The sequence below is a fragment of the Neomonachus schauinslandi genome, chromosome 6, assembly GCF_002201575.2.
Source record: "Neomonachus schauinslandi chromosome 6, ASM220157v2, whole genome shotgun sequence".
Classification (NCBI taxonomy): domain Eukaryota; kingdom Metazoa; phylum Chordata; class Mammalia; order Carnivora; family Phocidae; genus Neomonachus; species Neomonachus schauinslandi.
This window is the reverse complement of record NC_058408.1, coordinates 153,552,011-153,568,582: the sequence shown is the minus strand read 5'-3', so window position 1 is coordinate 153,568,582 and position 16,572 is coordinate 153,552,011. Positions and strand designations below refer to the sequence as shown.

The 16,572-nt window shown below is 64.0% G+C and overlaps 1 protein-coding gene across 1 annotated transcript; it reads right to left on the bottom strand.

Moving 5' to 3' along the window:
- Positions 1–1,026: 1,026 nt before the first annotated feature.
- Positions 1,027–15,646, bottom strand: DPYSL4 (dihydropyrimidinase like 4). The gene is made up of 14 exons (XM_021703809.1): positions 15,608–15,646; positions 12,355–12,443; positions 11,610–11,794; positions 9,491–9,655; positions 8,865–8,926; positions 8,690–8,770; positions 7,181–7,249; positions 6,682–6,802; positions 5,792–5,948; positions 5,334–5,475; positions 4,522–4,692; positions 3,661–3,840; positions 2,047–2,212; positions 1,027–1,118 (listed from the first exon to the last, which is right to left on the bottom strand). Exons 1-14 carry the CDS (start codon positions 15,644–15,646, stop codon positions 1,027–1,029), a joined length of 1,719 nt encoding a protein of 572 aa, XP_021559484.1.
- Between the last annotated feature and the right edge of the window lie 926 nt (positions 15,647–16,572).

The window sequence follows — 16,572 nt, the reverse complement described above, 5'->3', positions numbered from 1 at the left end:
CTGGTCGGAATGTGGGTGCAGGTCCTCCAGCCCAACCCTCTCCCTCGGAGCGCCTGGCCGTGGGTCACGCCAGCATCCCTCTGTCTGGCTGCGTCTGGCCAGCAGGCCTGGATTCAGGCACGGTTCCCAGGCCCCCTTCCTTGAGATGAAGCACCAGCCCTGCCCCTTCCCTGCCCAGAGGTGGAGCAGAGCTGTCCCCGGGGGTGGTCAGCCGTGCAGCCAGCAGGAATGTCCCTGAGGGCCCCACGCATAAGCCGCTGGTGGGAAAATGAAGTCAGGGCCACACACCAGCAGCTTCTCACCCGGACGCCTTTAATTGACCCGATTCCCGGGGGCCTGGGGCGCAGGCCGCCGTCGGGGCTGCGGGGGGCATGCAGCTTGCCGGCTACAGTTGTCCCCAACGCACAAAACCACTGCTCTAACCAACTACTGCAATGCACACTTAGTAGTAAAAGGACAGCATCTCAGCTAAAGGATCCTAAGACTCCCCTGGAGACAGGCAACTACGCGGGCCGAGTTTGGTCCTTGGCAACGTATACAAACAAGGCCGCCCTTCGCTAAGTTCCCGATGGGTCCCTAAAGCCTCGTGGGTGCTCCCCCAACACCAAGCGGACAGGGAGAGGAGCCGGCGGGAGGCCCGGGGCTTTGCAGGGCAGTGATCCACAACAGGGAAAAGGGAGCAAGTGCCCCGAACCTGCAGCCTGGCCCGCTGTCCGTGCATCTGTGAGGGCCCGGGGGTTGTGGTGGGCCTGGCCCGGTGGCAGCCCTGCCTTCGTGCAGCATCTGGCCGTCCTTCAGGGCCACCACCTCCAGCCTCCTCAACCTGGCAGTGAAACCCCCCTCTCCTTGCACGGGCTCCTCCTACAAGACCTGGGACCCCAAAAGGGGAGTTTCGGGGGGGGGGGGAAGGTGAGGCCAAGCACCTTTCAGGTAAATTCAACAAAGGGAGAGCTAAGTGAGGTGAGCGGCCCCCACCAGCCGCTGCCCTGTGGGACAGCACCAACTCGCTGGGCCCCAAGGGGACGCCTAGGACAGTGAGGTGATGTTGGAACGTCCTCCGGGGGGGGCCATGATCTTCTGAGCCGTGCGTCGGGCAATGTGGTCGTCAGCCTGAGACCCTGCAGAAAAGGCGGGTGTGAGGGCGGGGGCGCGGCCGCACTGGCTGCAGCTGTGACCACGCGGTGGCTGCCGCGTCCCCAAGCACCCACACCGCGGACAGCCTGGCGCAGGGAGGAGGCGACCCGGCCGATGCTCCCACTTTGAGGCAGGGGTGCCCAGGAAGTGCGGCCGGGGGCCAGGCCTGCTCATCCGGCCCGTGGGTCTCAGCCCCGTGGCCGGAGAAGGCTGCCCTGGCTTTTAAGACGTCCCTGGCTTTCCAGGGGGAACTGGCCAGGCCCTGTGTGTCCAGGAAGCGAGCAGGTACTGTCACCCAAGAGGGTGGTCAGGCCGGGACATCGGGGGCAGGAAGAGGGAGGGTCTGGCTCTGGTTTGCAGGGAGGACCTGGGGCCCAGGGCCTCTGCAGGAGCCCCCCACACAGCGTGCCAGGACCCCGACCACAGGCCCAAGCAGCGGCTGGCACACCGGGCCACCTGAGCCCTCCAAAGCATCCCCATATGTCCCCATGGGCTCATCGACCCCTTCCTTACGTGCCTCACATGCAAGTCTGAGACTGGAGGGGCTGGACCCCACGTGGCACTCGGGTTCCCACAGAGGCATCCCACGCTCACCCCTAGGCTCAGAGTGAAGCCCTCTCCTCAGCATGGCTGGTGCAAGGTGGGGGTCACTGCGGCCACTCTGGGGCGGACGCCGGGGCAGGACGGGATTTCCCCACGGGTCCACACCCCGGGCCTGGGCCCCGGGAGGGCAGGCGGAAGCATGTCCTGCCCCCAGCCCCCCCCTGCCCAGTCTGCGGGTGGCTGTGGATGGAGTCTGCAGCCTTGCTGAGCTCGCCCCCCGACAGGCTGAGCCCTGGTACCTGTGACCCCAGGGGCCCTCCTGCCCCTGCGGATGCCCCCGCAAAGCGCCCCCCGCCCCGCTCCACTCACCAGACAGGCTGAACCCCGACCGATGCAGGTTGCGCACGGGTGGGACCGAGATCTTCCCTGGGCAGGACGCACGGGCCTGGGCACTGCCCCCCGGCTTGGCAGGCACCATCACCTCATGGACGGGCCCATCGTAGAGGCCTCGGGGCACGCCGTGGATCTCCGCCAGCTGCAGGGCCGAGGGGCCTGGGCGTGAGGGGGGCTGAGCGTGCTCCGCTCCACGGGCCCCCCTCGGTCGGGCTCCAGAGGCCAGGGCTCCCCGCGTCCACCTGCACACTTGCACACACACGTCTCCGTGCCCACACACGTGCACACAGCTCCTCCTGCCCCCGAGGCTGGGTGGCAGTGCCCTGGGCTGGAGGACACCACTCAGACGGGCAGCCCTGAGCAGGTGGCCTCTTCTGGGAACGGAAAACCAGCCCCGACAGCCCCTGCCTCCTCAGGACCCACGGTTCTGTGGCCCCAGAAGAGCCCCCACTCCAGCCCGGAGGAGGCCCTGGGTCTCCCTGAAAGTGGCCCCAAGGCCAGAGACCTTTCCCAGCAGCCACCACGACAGACGAACGGGCCACGAACCGAAGCAAAACCGCCCTGTGTGCTTGTGTTTCCTGTGGGCGCCTCCCTTGGGATTCGTGTCTAGACTCATGACAGTGGCCAGCCCTGGGGGGGGTCACCACGGGGTGGCGGCTCGCACCACCGAGCGGCAAGTGTGGGGCTTCGAGTCCCAAGGATTTGGGTCTGAGTCCACACTCCCCCGATCACCCTGGGGGAGGGCCTGGGAGCCCTCCGCCTCTCCGTGCGTCGGTGGTACGTGGTGCCCCGGACCCCCCACCCCACCGAGCGGGAGGGCTGGGGATGCCAGGCCTTCTGGCCTGGACGCTGCACCTTGGCCGGCGGGGCCGCCTTCTCAACGTCCCTCCTGGGGGAGCAGCTGCGCGGCCCTCACCACCTGAGACCCCCGTGTGTTTGCGAGTTAGACCCCTGACCCGGCCCGCCTTGCTCCGGATGCAGACGCCATCCTTCTACAAAACTGCGTAAAGCAGACCTGTGTGTACCGTGCGTGTGTATGTGCGCGTGCGTGAGCCACCAATACGTGCTGTGCGTGCGCGTGCGAGAGCCACCAACGCGTGCTGTGCGTGTGCGTGTGTGCATGCGTGCGTCCCCAACACGTGCTGTGCGTGTGCCACCCACGCGCGCTGTGCGTGCGCGTGCGTGAGCCACTGACACGTGCCGTGGGGGGGCCTAGGCAGACAGACGCCTGGGGCACCCGACGACGCAGTGCGTAGCCCAGCAGAGGGAAAAGTACTCACAGCTTCTAAGCTCGCGAAAGCTGCTGGGGAAACTGCGTGTCCCTGCGTGTTTGTTCACGGGCACGGCTGCGCACGGGGACGCGCACGGGGACGCGCACGGGGAGCCCGGGCTGCCTGCGCTGCAGCCTATCGCTCTCCCGGGGCGGCAGCGCCCACTGATGTTTGTAACACAGCCGCTACTAAGCGCCCGCCCGCCCCGCCGGCCCCGCTGCCCCCGCTGCCCCCGACCCTGCTGGGCAGGGCCGACCTGGAGGAGCAGCCTCGCGGACCCGCAGCGCTCCGCGCCTCCCCCGCCGGGCTGGGGCCTTACCCGGTTGCGCGCCTTTATCCGCTTATAGACGAAGTCGGGGAACGTCTTCCGGGGGATGAAGCGGCCAGCCCCGGGGGTGACGAACAGGTTCCCGTCCTCCAGCACAACCCTGCCCTGACTTATGACCACCGTGGGGGCTCCTCGGCACTCGAGGCCTTCAAAAATGTTGTACTCCACGTTCTGGGGAGACAGGGGGGAGCGTCTGGCACCCAGCGCTGCGGCCCTGGTTCCCCTCAGCGCACTGCGGGCCGATCAGCATCCTCGGAGGCCGGCGCGCCCGCTTTAGGACCTCGGACAAGAACCGTCACCTCGGCAGGGCCGGAGTTCAGAAGGAACTGGGGAGGTGGGGCAGGGGCGGGTGCTCATCCTGAGGGCTGCCCGGCCCGGCCCTGACCCGGAACCTGACCTGGACCTGGACCCGGGCCCGGACCCGGACCTGTACCCAGACCCTGACCTGGACCTGGACCCGGACCCTGACCCGGGGCCCGGACCCGGACCTGCACCCAGACCCGGACCTGGACCTGGACCCGGACCCGGACCTGGTCCCTGACATTGACCTGGACCCTGACCTGGACCCGGGCCCAGACCCTGACCTGGTCCCTGACACTGACCTGGATCTTGACCTGGACCCGGACCCAGACCCTGACGCTGACCTGGACCCTGACGCTGACCCGGGCCCTGACCCTGACCCAGACCCTGACCCTGACCTGGTCCCTGACGCTGACCTGGACCCTGACCTGGACCCGGACCCGGACCCCGACCTGGGCCCTGACGCTGACCTGGTCCCTGACCCTGACCCGGACCTGCACCTGGACCCTGACACTGACCCGGACCCTGACCTAGGGACCAGGCTTCTCTTACCAGGTTGTGGCTCTTGGCAGAAACGATTTTTGTGGCCCTGGGGTTCCAAATAACCAGGTCAGCATCGGAGCCCACAGCCACTCGCCCCTTCCTTGGATACACGTTGAAGATTTTGGCTGCGTTTGTACTGGTCACAGCCACATACTCGTTCTCATCCATCTTCCCTGAGGCCTGGGAAGCAAGACAGCCAAGTTGGGGCGGGGGGTGGGGGTCCTAGGCTTGTGTGTGGACTTGTGTGTGGACGGGGGCCCCCGTCCCCCAGGCAGCGAGCGGCGTCAGGATCGTGCGCCCAGGGTGCTGCCGCCTGCAAACTCCCAGGTCCCTCTCAGGCTGCGCACGAACACGGTGCTCGCTGCGTGTCAGTCAATGTGAGGTTCTGACGATGTCTGTGTCCCCTGAAGGACAGGACAGCCCCTCCCCACCAGGTGGCCAGGTGGCCTAGGGAAGCAGGGCGGTGAGAGAGGCCTGGGGTCAGGGCTAGAGTTTGGGGGTACAGGCAGTCTGAGGAAATCTCAGGCATTCTGGGGAGACTAGCAGCGCAGAGTGTAATTCCACAGGAGACAGGAACCCCACTCTCCCAGATGCTTTCTGCAGGTGACATGAATCTGGGGGAGGGCCTGGCTGCCTCACAGTGCCGGGGGTCTCCTCCAGGGGGACCAGAACCGCTTGTCCCGGGAGTCCTGGATGGCAGGGCTGGGGGCGGCAACACCCCGGGGAGCCCACACTCCTTGCACAGGGAGTGCTTAGTGGTCAGTGGCCTCCCTTTCCGACAACCTGCGTGGAGCATAGCCTGCGGCCCCCACTCTACTCACCACACATTTCTCCCAGACCACAGACATGCGCTCCTCGATGCCGTTCGTGCCCTCGGGGATGAGTGTGAAGTTGTCTTTGCCGACGGCCTTCTGGGCAGTGGTGAAGGTGCAGTGGGCGCTGCCGGTCACCTGGAGGTCCCCACTGAGAAAAGTCGGGGACGGGGGAGCCCACGGTGGCCTGATTTTCCTGAGCCAGCAAAGGCCGCCGTCGGCTCTGTCCCCCTCCCCAGCCAGCACAGCCCACAGGTGCTGGAGGGTGTCCGGGAGAGCTGGGCAGAGCTGCCACCCCTGGGTAGGGCACAGGAGGGCCGGGGCAGATGAGTGTGGGGCCTCGGCCCGGGACGTCCTGGGCCAGTGTTTGTGCAGAAGTCGGAGCTGCCGGCGGATTGAGGCCACAGGGGGTGGGGAGGGTGTGGAGCTCGCGGGCCACAGCGGGGCCACCTGGAGCAGGTCCCTACCTGGACAACAGGGAGGTGAGGTGGTCTGCAGTGCTGGGGTCCGGGTTGACGGGGGGCGATGTGACGAAGGCCGCGGCCTTTGCCCAGTTCTTGCTCCAATAGTGTGAGCCGTCGGTCCCCAGACTGGCAGTGATGGGTTCCCCGAACACGACCACCCCTGCAGTGAGACCCGTGAGAGGGGCCCCAGCCGGCCTGCATGCCCCCCAGGACCCGGGCAGGGTGGGGAGCCTGGCGCTGTGCTGGTGATAACCCCCAACTGTCCCTCAATTTTCCGACGCTGGACGACTTCCCACGCGGGGGGCCTCTCTGGACCCGCTCCCCGACACCGCCTGCCGGGGAAGCAGCTGGGCGACGGCTGCGGGGAGACACGGTCCGCTCTGCCCGCCTCTGCCTGTCCGAGGCCTGTCCCCGTGGACCCCAGTTCTTCTCTGTACCCCCTGCCTCCTCCAGCTGCGGGGTGCTCTATGGGCAGACCCTGACCCAGCGAACAGTGATGTGGGGCTCCCAGGGGGGCCAAGTTCCATCACACATGGAATCGGTCTCCACGTCCCCCATGCACACGCCACACTCACACAGACACAGCACACGTGTGCATGCATGACACACGTGCACATGTGCCCAGTTCTGTCACTTCCGGGCAAACAGGGCCCACAGGTGAGCAGCTGCGACCCGGATGAGACAGGAGACTGGGCCCCGCCTGTAGAGGGCCTGCCTCCCCCACGGGCCACAGACCCGAGACCCCCCACCAGGCCAGGCAGGGCAGCCCCTGCTTCTCGGGCCTGTCTGCTCCGAGACCCAGGGTAGCCAGCCGAGCGCCCGGTCCTGAGACGTGACCCCTGACCCCCAGGAGCTCCCCCCACAAGCGTGCGGGGCCAGGGCCTGGCACTCACCCCTGCGCTTGGCTTGGGCGACCACGTCGGCCGCACCCTTGCTCATCACTTTGGTGACGTACAGGGGGCAGTTGGCCTGCTTGGCAACAGTGACAGCGCGGTACACAGCCTCGGCCTCCACCTGGGGACGGGGGTCGCTCAGGCCGGGCCAGGGCCCTGGGCCTCCTCCTGACCATCACCCCTGGATCCTGGGCCCAGAGGGGGCACCGTGCATGACTGAGGACCCCGCCTGTGGCTCAGTGCCCAGGATCTGGGTTGACCCAAGCAGTACCCAGAGCCCGTCCTCACCGCCTTCTTGGTCTTTGGTAGAGGCCTTGGGCCACCAGTGGTCATGGGGGGACATGAGCCCAGTGGGGGGAGGGCCCGTTGATTCACCCCTCCCAGAGGGGGACAAGCGCATCACAGCCCTGCCCCGCCATGGGGTCAGGGTCTGCCCCTGTGCAGAGGCAGTCTGGGGTGCAGTCAGGGTTGGGGTGGCTCTCAGCAGGCAAACTCCTACCTCCTCGGGGCGGCTGAGCACGTGGCCCTCAGGGCCGGTAATGCCGAGCTCCAGCAACCGCTTCTGCTCCTAAATAAACCAACAGGACAACACACTCCAGCCCAGGTGCAGCCAGAGCCCTGCAGAGCCCCAGTCTGGGTGTGATGCCCAAGAGACCCTGCCCCTGAGATAAGCCCTGCCCCCCACATCTCACATGAGCCTTGCCCCCAAGATGAGCCCTACCCCCAATCTCTCACATGAGCTCTGCTCCTGAGATGAGCCCTGCCCTCCACATCTCATGTGAGCCCTGATCCCCAATCTCTCATGTTAGCCCTGACCCAGAGATTAGCCCCGCCCCCTGACTCTCACGTGAGCCCTGCACCCCTAAACTGAGCTCTGGGCCACCAGGTCCCCCAGAATCACCAACTGCAGAGAACTCAGAATGGAGGAGGAGGGTGGGTGACCCCAGATCCCTAAATTACAGATGAGGTACAGGGCTTGGTGAGGGCACCCTGCCTGCCATACTGGGTTCCACCAGTGAGGACACGCCCAGGGGTGTGCTGGGGGCTCTGCAGTTGGGGTGGACAGACTGCATCTTCCCCAAGCTTGCCCTTGAAGATCTGTACCTCAGTGGCCTCTTGCATAAACGAAGATGTGGATGCCAAGCTTCACCGTGAAGAATGCGGGAGAAGCAGAATGCCATGGACCCAATAACCAGACTCCCCAGCATCGGTGGGGTGTCTCCCAGGCACGCTCTGCCCACCCACCTGTGTACTGAGCTGGACCCACCACATTCTCCTAACCATGCCGCCGGGCCTGGCCTTGGACCAGAGAGGCACGTGAAGCACTCGATGCCCTCATGGCGGGGGGGTGGACAAGTTACCTGGGAACCCCACGTGGCCCTCCCCAGGTGTCACCACCTTCGAGCTTGGGATGGGGCTGAGCCTGACCCACCAGGAAGCTTCTCTGTGGGTCTGGAATGCCAGGGAGGTGTGCTGCTATGTGTGGCCCTGTGAGGAGCCCCCAAACCTCCCAGGTACCCCGCAGCACCTGCACCTGGGGGCGCCTACCCCACAGCCCAGGGCCCAAGAGGCAGGCATGGGACCAGCACATGTGCTCAGTGGTCAGAAGGAACACAGGTCCAGCTTGGGGGGCCTCCATCCACAAGGGCAGAAGGCACTGGGAAACCCCATATCAGTCCCCCAAAAGCAACATTTTGGTTCTGGGGAACTTCTGATAAGCGTGATGATCATGAAAAATCTGCTACGGCCAAAAGCCCCCCAGGCTCCCCCAATTCCCTGCTGGCTTGCCCTCTGATTCTGGGCAACCTACTCACCAGAATATATTCACTATTCCCCACCCCGGGCTTTGTGGGATGAAGAGCTCACATCTGCGTGTCTAGGAGCCACCCCTGCCCCTCACCGACCCCCGCCCACCCTGCAGGCAGCCCGCCCGGAACCTGACCTGGACCCGGGCCTGGACCCGGACCTGTACCCAGACCCTGACCTGGACCCGGACCCAGACCCTGACCTCCTCCACGATGTCCCCGTTCTCTGCGTGCACTTGCGCCAGGGCACCCAGGTCCCGGATGATGCTGAAGATCTCATACATCTGGGAAGAGGGCACACGAGGTGTGTGGGGCTGCGTCCATCCTGCTGGCAGCCTGAAACACCTGCTGTGCCCTCCTCTCAACACCTGCCCTCACCTGGCCGTCTGTGCATTGGCACCTGTCCTTGTACGCTGTGAAGACCAGGAAGGAGTTCACACCTGGAGGAGAGGCAAGAGGGGTCAGACGCTCGGCTGTTGTCGGTCGGATGCCCAGGAGCCTCCACTGCTCCCGGATCTCCTCCCACGGGCGCCTGGTCCCAACTAACACGTCAGCTCCGCTATGAAACTCTAATGCGGTTTCAGCTTTAGGACTTTTGATTAAAAGAGCTTAAGCCTTGTTTCCCGACTGGTTGTTGCAACACAGGCAGCACAGAGAACTGTGGGTTTGAAAGCATTCTGCTCCTAAAAAGACCTTCAAGGTCGAGGAAGATGTGCAGCCCTCATCCTTCACCCGGGGCAGGAGACAAGGGGACTGGGACAGCTAAGGGCAACTACAGGACACATCCCTCAGATGCAGAGGTGGATGACCTCCTCGTCTGGATCCTCTGGCAGTAGAACAGACCTTCAGTATGTCCAACTTCTCCCCGACTCCCAAACACCTCCCCCACCCTGGGGTCAGGTGGATGCAGAGTCCAGCCTGGCCAGGGGCCCCAGGGAGGCGCCCCTTCCCAGCCAGGGCTGGGAAGCCCAGGCCCCCAGGCCAGCCTCGGGAGATGCCCTTACCTTTGTCCTTGACCAGGGCCTCCAGCTCCTCCCGGATGCTCTCGTGCCAACGGGGGATGTCCACGTGCAGGGAGTAGTCACAGCAGGCTCCACTGTCTGCACGCTCCCGCCACTGCTCATAGGCCACCAGGAGGCTCACGCCCATGTCGGGGAACACATGGTCCACTGTGGGGGGCACTGCGGTCAGCCGAGCCCCCACCCCGGTTACTGGGAAGCACCCTGGCCTCCAGGGGAGACGGGTTTCATGTTCCCGAGAGATCAGAAAGTGCACCTGGGGAGCAGTGGAGAGGCCGCAGGCCCCTTACGCGGGGCTGCTGCCACCATGAACATGCCCATCGGCCCCACATCCCCCAGCCTTTCTCTGAGCAGAGGAAGGGGGGCCGGATTCGAGCCCCCCAGTCCCTGATGGACACATTCACCCCAAGGAGCACCGGTGGCAGTTAAGGTGTCTTAACCTCCCACACAGGTGTCTACCGGAGGGAGGCGCACCTGGAGGGCCCGAGGAGGGCAGGGTGGGGCGGGGCAGGTGCGGGCGCCGTCCATGGTGCTGAAGCTGGGCAGCCTGCCCGGAGCAGGGGCACGGGGCTGGTTTCCAGGGCTGGTCTCCCTTGCTTGTGCCTCACGGACTACACGCACCTCCAACAGCGCCCCCCCACGCCTGGGGAGACCAGGGGTGCATGGCTGCTGCGCTGTCACTCCCCCCACCCAGGCTCAGGTCCAAGGTCCAAACACTGCTCATGGCCTCTCCTGGGCACAGGGAAAGAGCTCAGAGGAGGGGTGGCCAACAAGAAGGCACACCCACCCAAGGGTTACTGGCCCACGCTGTGCCTTCCTCCAGTGCACCCCTCATGGAGGCCCCCCTGCTTCCCACCGCTCAGATCTCATGCCCAGGGCCCCGTGGGAGTGTGTGCCACCCCACCCTGCGGTCCCTCCGCAGCTCCAGCCTGGGCCTGGCAGGCTGAGGAAGACACACAGCTCGGCAGAGGCCAGCCTTGCGCCTGCAGCATCTGTCCATCCTCACGGGGACACCCCACGGCTTGTCTGATGCCTCGGCATGGGCACGAGCAGGTGACAACCACGAAGGTGTCCTGGCCAGCCTTGGCCACCAGTGACGAACATGAGCTGTGGCCAAAAATGGCCAGTCTCCTTAGTCAAACTAAAAAATGGATCATTGTTGGCTTTTTTTTTGCCTGGTGGTTGAGTAATGGCTAAATACCACTTGCGAAGTAGCCCAGGGTCTGGAGGCAGCAGTGACAGAAGGCACCGTGCACCACGCACAGCAGAGCACCTCGTGAGCGCAGCCCACCCTCACAGCCTTCTAGGGAGGGTCTTCCTCCTCCTCCTGCTCAGGTTAGCAGAGTGTGACTTCTAAAAGTTAGCTGAGTTACCTGCAGCCAAACAGCCCGAACACGGTGCAGCCAGCGTTCAACTAGGCGTGAGAGGCCAGGGGTTAACCACAGCAGAGACGCCTGCACTCACACCGCAGAGCTGACGGCGTTCAAGGCTGCCAGAGCAGGGGCTGGGTCCCGTCCTGGCTCTGCGCTTACCACTGTCAAGTCCACCACAGGCAAGCCCATGCACCTTGCAAGCTGCTAGATGGGGCTTGCCTGCCGAGCTCCCACGGCATATGAGCTGCCGCCCAGCACAGGGCCAGCACTAAACAGAGGGCGAGCATCTCTGCCATTCTTTTCCTAAAAACACGGCCTCCTTCTTGACACAGGCAGGGACTTCGTGCAAACCAAGCTTCAGAGGTGCGGGGCTCAGGAGCAAATGTATCTGTTTTAGACAACACGACCCCCTCTGCGTGCGCAAGGCATTTTGGTTTTGAAAACCTAGTCCCTGGCCAGCTGCCAGCTTCCCAGGAAATAATAAATTCCTGGGCACACATCCATTTGCTCCCGTGGAAATCCCAGGAGCACTCCAGAGCTGGCCAAGGCAAGATGACTCACAATGCGAACGGGGAAAACAAAAGAGTATGCAAGGATTTCCTAGATTGTAAGGTAATAAAGGGAAACAGACCCCTAAAAATGCCCCATTTTAAGGCTCTTCCCACAACACACAAGCTTGGCTAGTAGAACAAGGCGTGGGATGGGTGCCCCGCACACCAGGAGACACTCACGGATCATGGTGGTCCCTCCCGCTAGGGCGGCCTTGGTCCCCTGGCAGAAGTCGTCTGCAGGGGTCATGCCTAGGACAGGCATCTGCAGCCTCGTGTGGACGTCAACGCCGCCTGGCAGGACCAGCAGGCCATGCGCATCGATGGTTTTGATGCCCCCAGGGACAATGAGGTTTTCTCCAATTTGTCTGAAAGCAACACAGATTTCACTGGTTATCAAGAGCCTGGATCAGAACACAAACGGTGAGGCAGGGAAGCATCTGCTTGGGCCCCTAGAGGAAAAGGGCAGCACAGTCAAGACTTCGCTGACCAGGCCCCTGGAGACCATGAGAGAGCACGACACCCCACCAGGGGTTCGAGACGGTCACACGGAGGATCGGACCTGGGCCTGCGTGACTGCCCTTGTGACGTCCATTGGCCTTCCACGTGCTGTTCTACTGACCGGTGGCTGGAGCGCGTGCAGACAACGAGCAGAGAAGCTAACAGGTGCGGTATTTATTGAGCACCTGCTGTGAGCCCCAAATCGTCCTAAAGCTATGATAACACAAATGAATGTCCTGCTTCCCGAGACCTTGCCACTAACTGGCGAGATCTCTCGTGACTCAAGGCCTGGGCTTGAGCTGGGTTTTGGAAAAGGAAAAAAAAAAAAAGAAATTTAGGTGGAATTCACCCAAAAGTAAACTTGTGGATAATCTGTGATCAATGTGTACACATGTGCTCTGTGAAGATATCTGAGGCAGGAACTCACTTTATCAAACCATCTTCCACATACAGATCAGCATAGAAGGACTGGTCATCATTGACGATCTTCCCACCTTTGATCAAAAGGCGGTCGCTCTATGGGAAACAAACGGAAGATGGGTAAGTTTTCTCCAAACCCAGTTCCTCAGCATCGTCCCTATAACTTCTTACCCTGGGATTATGCTCGAACCCCTCGGGCACGATGCGTACGCACAGAGGTGGACACAGAAGCCTGCGCTGTCCTCCACCCCTCAAGGATGGAGCGGAGGTGACCGGCGGCAGGGCGGCTCGGCGGCGGCTCCCACAGGCCCTGAGCAGGTCCCACACCCACAGGGCAGGCAGGGCCCGCAGTGTGGCCTCGCCAAAGGCACAGCGCCCCACGGGGGCCAATGTGGGTGAAGGCATAGCAATGAAATGCATTACATTTAAATAGTTATCGCCTAATTCATAGAGCTCAGGCTGAGGTCAGAAGGGGACAAAGTCACAGGATCCCACCCTGGCCTGGAGGGTCGGCCCCCCTCGTCAGCCCACACAGAGGCAGCTCCTGGATGGCAGCTGGGCTCCGGTTCATACCAGAATGGTGTGGCCTATCGTGGTGCCAAATGTGGGGGTTAGAGCAGTGCCCCAGCAGGCAGGGTCCCTACCCCGGGGGGGAATGCCTCCCAGCGCAGGGAGACAGACAAGGATGAGAGATTACACAAGGCCATCGCAGACTGACAGACCAAGAACACAAAGAGGCTGATGTCACAGCGTGATGGGAGAGGAGGCTGGGCTGCTTCAGGGACAGAGAAGGGCCTACTGGAGTGTCCAGCTGGACATGAAGTGGCCAAGGACGGTGTTCCAGGCCAGGGGACAGCCCCTGCAAAGGCCCTGAGGCAGGAACAAGCTTGAGTTGATACCGGACACAAGAGGAAATGGGCCAGAACCTTCTGAGGGGAGGGGTGAGGGGACCGAGAGCCTGATGCAGGTGGGACATGCTGGGCTTGGGGTGTCAGTGGGCTCCACTGGGGGGGGCCTGAAGCAGGGTTAGCACGGTCTGGTGGATCACATTGGCTCTGTGTAAAAAGTAGAATGTGCTGTTTGAGAATGGAACCGGGGCCATAGCCTACTGCCGTCTGAGCCTGTGCAGGTGAGATGGGGGGCCTCAGGCCAGAACCCTGGGGCTGAGCAGAGATGGGGTCCAAGAGGCTGGGAGTCGGGCAGGCAGGAGCTGCTGATGGAGAGGCCATGGGGGTGAAGGGCCAGGAAGACATTGGGGTGATCACAGGTCGTGGTGCTGCCTGGAGGTATCCCAGATGGGTGACCAAAGTGCCAGCAAGCGAGGTCAGCTGTTGGTGGGTCACCACCACAGCACGGAGCTGTGGCACCAGGTGGGGGTTGATCTAGGGCTCGGCAGCCATAAACCACTTCTAGGAACCTCACCAAATGGTGGAGAAGGAGCGGAGAGGGGCAGAAAGTGGAGTCATGCATGGAACATTACACGGTTGTCAGGGGTGATAGTCTGACCTCAGGTGAGAATTACGGGCAGAGACATGGAAAATGAGCAGAGACGCAGAGTGCAGAACGCTGTGGATGGGAACCCAGCTCTGCGGCCCTTTTTCTATCACTCAGTTTGAGCCTCAGCACTCCCTCTGACCTGTCCAGGCATGTGGACCTCACAAGGAGGTCTGGCCCCTTGCCTGGGGCTTCCAAGTGTCCACCCAGAGGCCAGGCCAGGGCTCTTCACACACCATCAGCCTGATGCCACAGGAGCCAAGCTGTGCAGTGTGATTAGCAAGAACCTACGAGATGGCTGAAGCAACACACAGCCCACTACGTGGGAGCCTTACTGCATTATCCTCCGCTCTTCTTGATATCCATGTGGACCGTGTTCTCAGGATTCTAGTCACTAGTAAAACCACCACCCACCATCTGTCTACACAACAGCTGACAAACTGCCACAGGCCAAAGGCAGCCGCCAGGGGACCGACTCATTCTCAGATAAACTCAAGGAAACCCAGGAAGGGGAAGGCTTTGGGCAGAAGAGACTTGTGGTCTGCGTGTTCCCTACTGTCCCCCAGTTAGGAAGATCTGCGTGTCCCCCACTATCCCTCAGTTAGGAAAAGACCTGTGGTCACTACACTTCTACACTCCTCCGCTGTCAGGCACCTGAGCTCAGACTTTGGAAACTGTCCTGGGTTTGGAACCAAGAAGGAAGTGCAGCTGAGATGCAGGGCTGTGCTCATCCGACCAGGCTGCAAGTTCCCCTAAACCAGATGCCTTGTGTCTGTCCCACCCGCACCCAAACCTGTGCTTGCCGCTTGGCAGGCTTCCCGCATCATCTGGACCCTGAGCCAATCTGGAGGCAGGAACCCCTCCTGAACGGGAATGGAGGGGGTCTTTCTTCCCTGAGCATCTCTCAGGAAGTGAACCCGGCAACCCCGCCACCCTCCGGCTGAGGTCAGCTCCAGAGTCGGGTCTTAGCCCCGCCGGCGCCCCCTGCCCCCGTCCAGCTGGCGCCGGGGCGCCTCCCTCCCTCCCTCCGCCTGGCTTCTGGAAGGGGCGGCTTTGTTTCCCGGCAGCTCGGGATGGACCGTCTGACCATCCGCACCCGTGCATGTGGTTGTTGGGGGGAGGGTGTCTCTCCTTCCGAGGTCTGGGGCTGCCAGAGTGCCCGCTCAGCCGCGACCAGTGAGCGCTCGCCTCCCCTGGGGTCTCCGAGCCCGGGTTCAGTAGAGGGGTCCGGGCCTCCAGGGGCTCCGGGCTGAGTCGCTTTGTCTGGGACAAAGAGCTCCCAGCACGGCGGACGCGCGGTCCGGAGCTAGCCAGCGGCGCCGTGCGGGGAACAGCATCCGCGCCCCAGGCCTGGCCGGCGGTGCCAACAAAAGGCCGCGTCTGCCCGCCAACCCCCGGGGAAAGCCCCGAGACCAAGTTCGCCCGCCTCGGCGCCCGTCCACCGCGGGGAGGGAGGCACCTCTGCGCTTTGCGGAGCAGGCCTCTCCCGGCCCCGCGCCCTCCCCGGGCGCAGAGGAGGTCCCGGGAAGGCGGCATGGCCTGGGACCTGTGCGTCCGGCTCGGGAAACGGGTTCGGGGAGGCGCTCGCGGAAAACCCGGCCGCCGGCGGCGCGGGAAGGAACCCGGCGGGAAGCGCCAGCGGCGGGACAGAAGCACGCACCGGGGCTAGACCCGGAGGGCAGAGCGCTAGGAGCGGAGCAGGGACAGTCCACCCGGGGCGGTGGGCAGGGGGCGTGGGGTGAAGGGGGGCTGGGTGCGGGGCTCACCGTGATCCGGGGGATGCTCTTCTTGCCCTGGAAGGACATCCTGCTCCTCCGGCCGGCGCGGTTGCCTCACTCGGCCCGCGCGGCCTAGCTCAAGCGGAGCTGGGCTGGGGGTCCCGGGCGGAGGCGCGCAGAGCCCGGGAGCGTACGTGGGGGCGCAGAGCGTCCGAGTGCGAGCACGCCAGGGCGCACGGCTCCCGTTCCGAGCCCCGCCCCCGGGCCCGCCCCGCCCCCGGCCCGCCGCTGCTCCTTTGCATTCAAGCCCCGCCCCAGCCGTGCTCAGGACCTACCAGCGGCGCGGCCCACGGCCCCTGCGGTGGCCACGGGCCGGATCCCTGTGCCCCAGGGCCCACGCGGACCCGCGGACGCAGGCTGCGTGGGGAGTGGGAGAGGGCTGCGACAGGTCCTGGCCGCTGTGTGTGCGGAGTTTGCACCCCCGGAAGGAGGGTGGAGAGGTCCCGCAAAGTCCTGCGAGGCCCCGCCCTCGCCCCTGCCCCGCGGACCACCGCCAGCTCCCTGGTGACCCGAACACCCAAGGCCGCGGGGACTGAACCTAATCGCAAGTCCAGGCCAGGCGCTGCGGAAGCCGGACTCCCTCCGGGAGGTGCCTCTGGCCAAAGCCTGGCTCCTTAGCATCTATGGCCCGGGCCTGGATCGGAACGCAGGGCGGTGTACGGGCTCTGGGACCCCGCGGTGGACACACCTCCACAAGGCTGCTCTCCGGAGGCCGCGCGGAGCTCGGGGACAAGGGGAAAAGTTGAGGAGACACAGACAGAGATAGAAAGGGATAGCGAGAGGAAGAGACAGCTACCCAGCGCCCCTGACGGACCAGAGAACCAAAACCAAGGCAGAAGAGGCCGAAAGCGCGGGCTGGGGCTGAGGCGCCGCGCAGGACAGCTTAGTCCCAGGCACAGAGGCGTTCAGTCAGGGAGAGGGAGGCCCCTCCCGATCCCTCAGGCCCCCTCGCA